This window comes from Aptenodytes forsteri, unplaced genomic scaffold, assembly GCF_000699145.1.
Source record: "Aptenodytes forsteri isolate BGI_AS27 unplaced genomic scaffold, ASM69914v1 Scaffold55, whole genome shotgun sequence".
Classification (NCBI taxonomy): domain Eukaryota; kingdom Metazoa; phylum Chordata; class Aves; order Sphenisciformes; family Spheniscidae; genus Aptenodytes; species Aptenodytes forsteri.
The window spans coordinates 12,324,906-12,334,271 of record NW_008796063.1 but is presented as its reverse complement, the minus strand read 5'-3'; the positions used below and the strand labels follow the sequence as shown (position 1 = coordinate 12,334,271).

The window sequence follows — 9,366 nt, the reverse complement described above, 5'->3', positions numbered from 1 at the left end:
GGACCTTAGGGCTCTTCCCCACCATTTGCTGCTGCGGCATGCTGGGTGCAGGGGGCCTGCTGGGCTGTCCGAGATGGCCCAGGCCACGGGGGCTCGTCCCCAAGTCTGGCCCTGCTCTCTAAGGACAGCGTTTCTGTCCATAGTGCCTCAAAGGCAGTGCTGTGACTGTCCCAGAAACGCTGCTCTTCATATCCACTCTGGATGGAAACCTTCACGCAGTGAGTAAGAGCACAGGTGATATCAAGTGGACCCTGAAGGATGGTAAGTAGCGACCCAGGGGGGTGCTCACTTGCAGCCTGGCTCCCTGGGCTTGTCGCTAGCCGGGGGTCGGGGATGCACCCCTCAGCCTGGCTCTTGCTGGTTGTGCTCTGGGCCGGCGGTTCCTCCAGCCCCGGGGGACGCTGCCAGCTGCAGCTCCAGCTCCAGGCACGGCCGTGTGTGGAGGAGAGCATCTGGGGGGGGCAGACGCCTGCTGCCGGCGGTGTCTATTCTGGGTCTGAAATGCAAATAGGCTGTGGACCTGGGCACGGCAGCGCATGGCTGCGCTTGGTAAACACTGCCACGTTGTCCCCGCTCGCAGGGAGAGGCTGCTGACGTCTGTGTTTCTCTCTCTTTTTCAGATCCTATTCTGCAGGTGCCGGTTTATATGACAGAGTGAGTGTCATCCCCCCGCGGACAGAGTGTGCTTTGCAGGGCAGGCAGCCTGCGGGCTGTGCAGGAGCCCTTCGGAGGGGCACGACTGCCCTGATGAACCAACAGATAGATTCACAGCAAGAAAGGGGAACCTCGGAGACATGAACCTCCCAGCCCATGCCATAGCATTGCCTTAAACCTACCCTTCGTGCTAGCACTTCATGCATGATGATGATGAGGAGTAGCTGCTCCCTGCTGCTGAATTGTAGCCTTTCTGCAGACAGCCCAGAAGCTCTCGGCACCACCACACACAAAAGCGTAGAAGAGAAATTGAGGAAAATCCACCTGAAAGTGCAGGGGGAAGGCAGGACAGCAGAGAGCTCCCCTGGGGTGGGCAGGGCACCAAGCCAGCACGGCTGGTAGGTGCAGGGTGGCTGTATGGAGTTATGGTGCTGACCCAGAGCGGGAGTTCATCTCCTACCAAATCCACTGCTGGAGGCTTCCAGGAAAGGTCAAACCCCGTAGTGAATCACCCTGGAGCAAACTGCTGAAGGGGTTTCTTTAGCACAGCTCCTCTTTAGCCCTTGGCATGTGTCTGGGGCAGGAGGCAGCTCATGTTTCATCCTCCTCTCTCCTCCTTTCCAGACCAGCATTCCTTCCAGACCCCAATGATGGCAGCCTGTATATCCTGGGAGGAAAAAACAAAGAAGGCTTGATGGTCAGTGGAGCTGTGTGCATTCTGGCCGCCCGCACCCTGGGGGTTCACCAGGCTGGGGGACCAGGCAGACCTGCTGGACAGGGCGAGCCCGGGGCCTTTGGTTGCTCCAGCTTGTCCTTGGCACCTGGAAGATGTCAACCGAGTGGGTGTGGGGCAATACAGATGGGACCCTTTCCTTCCCCGCCACTCTGTCCTGCTTTGGGGTTGAGCAGTGAAGGCAGGCGAGGAGGAGGGGACTGTCCCGTGGGACCTCTCCTTCCCACCCTGCTCCTGAAGGCAGGAAGGCTGCTGCTCGGGGAGGCGTTTCTCTGGCCCCGCACCCACACTGCCGTCTGTGTTGCAGAAGCTCCCGTTCACCATCCCGGAGCTGGTCCAGTCCTCGCCATGTCGCAGTTCGGACGGCGTGCTCTACACCGGTACGCAGAGACTGGCCGCTCCGCCAGACCTGGTGCCAGGGAGGAGGAGAGGCTGAGTGGGGACCTCCCGGGAACATCTGTGGAGGGGAGACAGGAGGAAGCCTTGGGGACGGACAGCAGAGACTTACAAAAAATATATTTTCATTTTCAGGGAAGAAGCAGGACACCTGGTTCATTGTGGACCCCAAGTCAGGAGAGAAGCAGACGACTCTCTCGACAGAGGCCTGGGATGGTCTGTGCCCGTCAAGTCCCCTGCTCTACATCGGCCGTACCCGTAAGCCAGTCCTGCTCCCCGTTCGTCCATCTAGTCCCAGGAACAGGGTGCTGGGCGGTGACCTCGTGCCCTGCTCTCGTCCCCAGAGTACGTCATCACCATGTACGACACCAAGTCGCGGGAGCTGCGCTGGAACGCCACCTTTTCTGACTACTCGGCACCGCTCTGCGAGGAGTCCTACCACTACAGTGAGTGGCTGCCGTGCACGCGGGAGCCACGGGAGCCAGCTCCCCCGGCACCCTGCTGGCAGCGGGACCCTGGCTGTGCGGGGATCCTGGGGAGATGCTGCCATGGCCAGCGGGTCTCGGCTGTGCCAGTTGCTGGGGAAAATGGCTGTGCTGGCCACGGCTCTCGTGGGAGCAGAGCAGCAGGCAACAGCCCACAGCCGGTGGCAGGACTGAGGGAGGGTGGAGGGGGACAAAGCCCCGCGGCCAGCACTGCTGCATCGCCCCCTCCCTCTGGCTCTGCCTAGAAATGGCACACTTCGCCTCGAGTGGGGACGGGCTGGTGGTGACGCTGGACAAAGAGAGCGGGGAGGTCCTGTGGGCGCAAAACTATGGCTCGCCCGTGGTCGGCATCTACGTGTGGCACCAGGACAGCCTCCGCCGCGTCCCCCACCTCAACCTGGCCATGGAGACCCTGCGCTACCTGACCTTCCACTCGCAGGACATCCACCTCCTCAAGTGGAGCTACCAGTCCATGAAGGATTTTGCTGCCACCAAGACCCAGCTGCTGTAGGTGGTTCCTCTGCTGTGGCAGCCGGTGGCATTTGTGTTGCCTCTGCTCGGCCGCCCTGATCTGTGACGGATGGAAGGCTGATGCTTGTCGCTGCCTTGCAGGCCAGCGCTCTACGTGGGGAAGTACGCGGCCAGCTTCTACGCCTTGACCTCCCTGGTCCACAGCAGCGTGGCTCTAGTGGTGAGTGTCCCCGCTGGCCCCTTTTGGGGTGAGCCGCGGCGGGTGCACGTCCCAGCTGCATGGTGCTCCATGAGCTGTCGGACCCCCAGCCACAGGGCATCACACTGGCCAGGATCGACGGCCCCACCACGGATGATGTGACCATGAGAGAGTCGGGGGAGTGTGAGATCACGCCCAGCACCGACGTCAAGTACCCGCAGGGCAGCATCACCTCGCTCCACAACCAGTGGCTCCTAATAGGTGCGGATCTGCAAGGGGCACGGGCTTTCCCTGCGTCCTCACTCCTGGACGGTGCCCCAGGGAGGGGCAGCCCGAGCTGCCGGTGTGTTTTGGGGTGGCAGCCCAACCTGCTTTGCTCAGTGGGGCAAATGGGACCGAGGCTGTGACTCGCCCTCAGGGACTGCGGTGACTCTGGCTTGGGGCTGGTTGCAGCCCATCCTTGTCCCCTCCCCAGGAGGGGCCGCCGGCCACCCCTACCCAGGGGGTGTGCAGGGACCCTTTGAAGAGGGGCTCACAGTTACCTGTGCTGGTGGGTGTGCTGTTGTGCACCGAGCCCTGCACACAGATGCCGGGTTAATTAGCCTGCTCCGTGATTGCTGTCACAGGTGTGATGGCAGGAGAGGCCACACTGCATTGGCATGTTTGGAAATCAGGGTGGTGTCTTGAGGTCGTGGCAGGGGAGGCACAGAGGAGCAGGGTCAGGCCCCCCACTGCGTGCTGAGAGCAGGGGACCTTGCCCTCTGCCTTTCTCCACTGGCTGCTGCTGCTCCAGATCCCCGTCCCTGGGGATGGAGCCAGCAGGTTGTAGCTGTGATGTTTTTTGTGCCTCCTATGGGAAGCAACACCCCTTCTCCAGGAGAGCCAGAGCTGTCTGGCGAGCCCATGTCGGTGCTGTGGAGATGAGGGATTGAAGCTGTGACCAGAGACCAGGTGATGGTTGTCTCTGTTTCCCTCCCACCGCAGGGCACCACGAGCTGCCTCCTGTGGTCCACACTACGATGCTACGAGCCTTCCCGGAGAACCTGAGGAAGACAACAGAAACCATCATCCCCAGGGCTCCTCCTGCCAGGACCGTGTTCGACGACGTGAGTAGCGGAGCTCTGCTGGGTCCCACCTCTGCACTGGGGGGAACCTTGGGCAGTGCTGGGTCACTGAAGGGTCTGGGCTGTCTGGGGCTGGGCGGTGGGTACCCAGAGTGAGGTAGCATGAGGAGGAGGGTCCTGCATGCAGGGCTGTAGTGGGGAGGGGGTCCCAAACCTGAGTACCAAGCAGTCCGGTCCCTCTGGTGTCACCCAGCCCCGGGCATGTGTTGCAGTTTCTGGCCCCGAGTGGCCCGGAGGAGCCGGCTGTCCGCAGCGAGGGGCAGTTCCAGCCAGACCCCGTGCCAAGGGAGCAGGTGGAGGTCTACCCTGAGGCCAGCACCTGGGACCTGGTGATGGCTGGCATCGGCACGGCCCTGCTGGGCGGGGGAGTCCTGTTCCTCCTGCTCACGGTGAGTGGTGGCTGGTGGAAGAGCCCGCCGCCTGCTGCAGAAATGCCACTTCTGAAGGGCCGGGGACTCCCTTTTTTCTTGTCCTTGTGGCACAAGCAGCAGTGTCCTGGCTATGATGAGCTGCTCAGCTCCCATGCTGTCTTGTACGCACTCGTGGTAACGAGCCAAGGTGGTGCGCAGCCTTCTGCCGGCTGGGCAAGGGACAGAAGGTGCACACGCTCCCTGTGCTGAGCCCTGCCGATGCCCCGGCTCTGCTCTGGGCACAGGAGCTGAGCGCTCCTGTGGTTTATGTTCCAGAAACTGCAGAAGCAGCATGCGGTGCAGCAGCAGCAGCTGGAGAAGCAAATTCAGCTCCTGCAGCAGCAGCAAGAGATGCTGCTCCCGGGCCGGGTCTCTGTGGAGGGTGTCCCTGCAGAGCCCGGGGAGCCAGGGCTGAGCCAGGGAAGCACGTTGCAGCTTTCGAAGAGCTCCGGCCCCTCAGCCCGCCTGAAGGACCTGGCTAATGGGATGGTCAGCCTGGATCCGGCTGTCCCGGCGGCTGCTGAAGGTGTGTGCAGGTGGAAACGGGCAAGGTGCGAGGGGCGCTCTGTCCCTAGGTGTTGTCACCCAAAGCAGGAGCAGAGATGCCCCACAGATGAGGGGGCTGCACCCCAGATGATGGGGGAGGAGATGCAAAACCTGCTGCTGGATAAGCATGGGCTACAAAAGCAGTTGCAAGAGTAGTAGGGCCCAAAGAATGGCCAGGTAGTTAAAGAACGGGATGTCCTTCGTATAGCACTAAGGCTCATAGGTTGAAGGATGGCTGTCTTCCTCTGCAGATGCAGAACCAGACGTGATTGTAGTTGGGAAAGTTTCTTTTAACCCCAAGGACGTGCTGGGCCACGGAGCTGGAGGAACCTTTGTCTTCAGGTGGGTGGTACCCCGGGTGCCTGCCCTCATTCTGCTCTCATTCTCCTGGGAGCCACAAGTACAGTGCTAAGGCAGCTCCTTCCCTGGCTGGCCGCTGGTGTTTCAGGGGCTTTTGAGAATGGGTTGCCACCCTCCCCTTCTCATGGTCCTCATCAAACCCATCTGGAGAGCCAGGCCCATGGCCTTCAGTAACCAGGTACCGGTACGCAGGGCAGGTCTCCCCCTCGCATCAGCGCCCTGTGCTCCCCTTCCCCTGCTGCCTGCGCCAGGCTGTCGGGTAGCTGGGTGTGCCTGCTCCAGGCAGCTCTCAGCAGCGGCAGATCTAGTCCCTCATAAGGTTCCCCTGAGCCCCTTTCCCCAGCAATAAACACAGCATGAAGCAAGGGAGGTTATTTTCCTACAAAAAAGGGAACCTGAACCCCCAGTTTCCAGCTCACTGCAGAGATTTCTGCCTGTCCATGGCTTTGACAAGTCTTTGGGAGTCACTGCAAGGTGACCTATGCTGAGGACCCCCAGAGCCAAGTTCCCAGCATCGGCCAGAGCCTGGCCAGGCTGTGCATCTGCAGCGCCGGGCTCTGCTCTGGCTGGGGAGGGCCATGCGTGGATGCCACCATCGACTGTCTGCACAGGGGACAGTTTGATGGCCGGAACGTGGCTGTGAAGCGCCTCCTGCCCGAGTATTTCCATCTTGTGGATCGCGAGGTCCAACTGCTCCGGGAGTCGGATGAGCACCCCCACGTCGTCTGCTACTTCTGCACCGAGAAGGACAAGCAGTTCCACTACATCGCCATCGAGCTCTGCTCCGCCACACTGCAGGAGGTGAGCCTGCAGCCCTCTCCCTGCCCAGCCCTGGGGACACGGGGCTGGCTGCATGGGGCTGCTGCTGGGGGGCTGTCGATTGACCCTGGATGTCCCCATCCCCGTGTTCGCAGGTTGGTCCCCAGGGACGCGAATCTGGTCTTGTCTGTGCTGTTAGGTCCTGCAGTGCTCCTGCGGGAGCAGCGTGCTGTGCCTGACCGAGGGCAGGGTTGGCAGTCAGCAGCTCCGGGGTTCAGAGCCCTCTTTGGTGTTTCTGCCTGTCCTCGGCCGTACAGCCCTGCTCTGAACCTGCTTCCCAGCAGTCAGAGGGAACAGGGGTCGGATCGGGCATGGGCAGGCTGTGAGGCGCTTTGGAGAGGCAGAGCAGCCAGCAGCAGCACTGCTCCTGTGTCAGACAAGCCCCTGCCCTTGTTCTCCTGCCAATTTGCGCTCTCAGGAGGAGCAGGGGAGCTCTGAGCCTCCGCATGGGTCAGGGCAGTTGTTCATGTGCTGGGAAGAGAGTCGGCATGGGGGAGGAGAAGCATCCTTTTACCGCTCCTTAAAGCAGGAGTGTTGCTGAAGCTGTGGAGGTCCGAGGACACAAGTGAGGGCAGTTTGCTGCAGAGGGAATAGATGCTGACTGGTAGACCTGGAAATGGCAAGCCTTGGGCACAAATGGCTTCCGCACAGGCTTGTCTCCTTCCACCTCTGTCAGCCTAGTGAGAAGTCTCTCTCCCGGCACGCTTTGCTTGGTTGCCCCAGTAAGTCAGGCCTCCGTTCATCTCTTTCTACTTCTGTGTGGTTCCAGTACGTGGAAAGCCCCAGCTTCGATCGTCGCAGCCTGGACCCGGTGTCTCTGCTGCGTCAGACCATGTCCGGGCTGGCCCACCTCCACTCCCTCAGCATCGGTAAGAGGGCAGCGCCCCACCGCCATGCATGGGCAGGAGGGCAGTGTGTCCCGTCTTGGTGCTGTCCTCAGCTGAGGCTGCGGGGTTCAGGCAGCAGCTGTCAGGGTCAGCAGCATGCGGGGCGGCAGGCAGAGCCCTTTTCTCCTTCGGCCCTGCCGCCGCATTGGCAGGTGACACTGCGCACACTGTCTTCCAGTCCATCGTGACCTGAAGCCCTGTAACATCCTCATCTCCATCCCAAATCACCATGGGCAGATCCGAGCCGTCATCTCTGACTTTGGCCTCTGCAAGAAGCTTCAGGGGGGACGACAGAGCTTCAGCCTCCGCTCCGGGATCCCTGGCACCGAGGGCTGGATCGCGCCCGAGGTGCTGCAGGAGGCCCCAAAGGAGAACCCCGTCAGTGAGCCGCGGATGCCTCCCCTCGCCTAGGGTCCTCCTCGAGCCTGTCGTGGCAGAGTCCCCCCGTGCTGGCAGTGGCCTCGCAGCATGCTGCTGAAATGCACAATTAAGACAAAAGTTCCGAGAGCCCAAGCCAACCCAGATGCAGAGCACCAGTGCTCCTCGCCAGGACTGCCCGAGTCAGCAGCTGCCCCTGCTCTCCTGCCCTGGCGGGGACAGTGCCCGGCTGTGTTCAGCACAGGGTGTCTCATCTGGCTACAGTCCTTGGAAGTTCAGGGTGGGGAGGTCGGAGGGGGCCGTGGCTTGCTGCGAAGGTTATGCTTCTGCTCGTCTGTTTAGCCCAGGGAATCCTGTTCCTGCTGGAAGCCGGTTGCTGTAGTGGTCCCTGGCAGGGCACATACTGGTGCTGGCAGCGTGCTCCACGTAACCTCATACTGGGGTCAGGTTGCACAGCTGGGTGAGACGCCAGCAGCCCTGGCGTGTCCGTCTGGCCGTGAAGTCCTGACTTCTGTCTGTGCCTCTGAAAACCTCTTCCCTGGTAAGGACCTGATGTGATGGGTGCTTCACTGACTCCAGAAAGCAGGGCAGGCAGGAGCCCTGGTGCAACGCATTTTCCAGCAGCTCTGTAGCAAATGACCAAGCATTCACATAAAAGAATGGAAAAGTGGGGAGGTGAAAGCTTTCCTCACCCTTTGCTGTGCGGGTCCCATCTCCCTCCTTTGTGTTTTGCAGACGTGTGCTGTGGACATCTTCTCAGCTGGCTGTGTCTTCTACTACGTGGTGTCAGAAGGGCAGCACCCGTTTGGGGACAGCTTGCGGCGACAGGCCAACATCTTGTCAGGCTCTTACCAGCTGAGCTGCCTGCAGGAAGAAGCTCACGGTGAGACCCTTCCCCACAGGCATGTCCCTGCGGGGAAGCCCTGAGCCGAGGGGCGCAGCTCCTGGTCCTTCTCGGAGGGCTTAGTTCTCTGTTGTGTTGTTTCGCCTACCAGACAAGCTTGTTGCGCGAGAGCTGATTGCGGCGATGATCAGCCCCGAGCCCCAGCGCCGGCCCTCGGCCCCCATGGTCCTTGTGCACCCCTTTTTCTGGAGTCGGGAAAAGCAGCTGCAGTTCTTCCAGGTGAGCAGTGCCATCCCACCGGGCAGTGAACATAGGTGTGCTCTGAAAAACAAGCGCTGGAAACAGCTGTATTTAGGTCAACATGCTCATTTTGAGCTACTTTTGCAAGGGTTGGGGTGTCCCTGGGTTTGGCACCAGGGCCAAACCCTCTTTGTCCCTCCTCGGCACCGGCTCTGTTCCCTGGTGCTGGATGGGGCGGTGTGGGGCGAGGGCAGTGCCATACCTGCCCCGTCCCTGCTCTTGGGTACGCAGGACGTCAGCGACCGCGTTGAGAAGGAGCCTGCTGAGGGGCCCATTGTCTCGGCCCTGGAGGCAGGGGGACGGTCGGTGGTGAGGACCAACTGGAGGATGCACATCTCCCTCCCGCTGCAGACAGGTGAGCGCGCGGGGGCCTGGCTCGCCACTGCAGCCTGAGCCTGCTGCCGCCTTTCACGCAGAATCGGGCAGGGAATGGGGCTGCCGGGTCCGGTGCCCTTTGCTGGGCAGGAGGCACCTGCTTGTGCCCAGGAGCCGAAAACCAGGGTGGGTAAACGTGCCAGCCTTTTCTTGGGAGGGCAGAGCAGAGCAGTGCCCAGGTTTGCGGCAGGCTGCGGTGCTCGCCGTGCACACCCCAGGGCATGGGGGCTCGGGGCGGCGCTGGCAGCACCAGGGGCTGTGGCAGCCCTGTGCCCCTCGCCCCAGCCGCGTCCCCCCTCGCTCAGCATCTCTCCTGCTCCCCTCCCCAGACCTGAGGAAGTTCCGCACCTACAAGGGGGGCTCGGTGCGCGACCTCCTGCGGGCC

The 9,366-nt window shown here is 61.6% G+C and overlaps 1 protein-coding gene across 1 annotated transcript in view; it reads left to right on the top strand.

Annotated features, from left to right (window-relative positions):
- The first annotated feature begins 200 nt into the window (after positions 1 to 200).
- ERN2 (endoplasmic reticulum to nucleus signaling 2) overlaps positions 201 to 9,366 on the top strand; it is a 9,526-nt gene continuing 360 nt past the window's right edge. Inside the window, exons 1-20 of the mRNA XM_009286503.1 lie at positions 201 to 261; positions 621 to 654; positions 1,279 to 1,351; positions 1,695 to 1,767; positions 1,919 to 2,041; positions 2,128 to 2,229; positions 2,514 to 2,775; positions 2,881 to 2,959; positions 3,049 to 3,199; positions 3,923 to 4,044; positions 4,275 to 4,451; positions 4,749 to 4,979; positions 5,242 to 5,360; positions 5,990 to 6,179; positions 6,967 to 7,066; positions 7,263 to 7,462; positions 8,198 to 8,345; positions 8,458 to 8,585; positions 8,838 to 8,961; positions 9,311 to 9,366. The exon at positions 9,311 to 9,366 is cut by the window's right edge and continues 7 nt beyond it. Coding sequence (XP_009284778.1) covers positions 647 to 654; positions 1,279 to 1,351; positions 1,695 to 1,767; positions 1,919 to 2,041; positions 2,128 to 2,229; positions 2,514 to 2,775; positions 2,881 to 2,959; positions 3,049 to 3,199; positions 3,923 to 4,044; positions 4,275 to 4,451; positions 4,749 to 4,979; positions 5,242 to 5,360; positions 5,990 to 6,179; positions 6,967 to 7,066; positions 7,263 to 7,462; positions 8,198 to 8,345; positions 8,458 to 8,585; positions 8,838 to 8,961; positions 9,311 to 9,366 — 2,466 coding nt within the window. The 5' untranslated portion in view covers positions 201 to 261; positions 621 to 646. The remainder of the gene's footprint in view (positions 262 to 620; positions 655 to 1,278; positions 1,352 to 1,694; positions 1,768 to 1,918; positions 2,042 to 2,127; positions 2,230 to 2,513; positions 2,776 to 2,880; positions 2,960 to 3,048; positions 3,200 to 3,922; positions 4,045 to 4,274; positions 4,452 to 4,748; positions 4,980 to 5,241; positions 5,361 to 5,989; positions 6,180 to 6,966; positions 7,067 to 7,262; positions 7,463 to 8,197; positions 8,346 to 8,457; positions 8,586 to 8,837; positions 8,962 to 9,310) is intronic.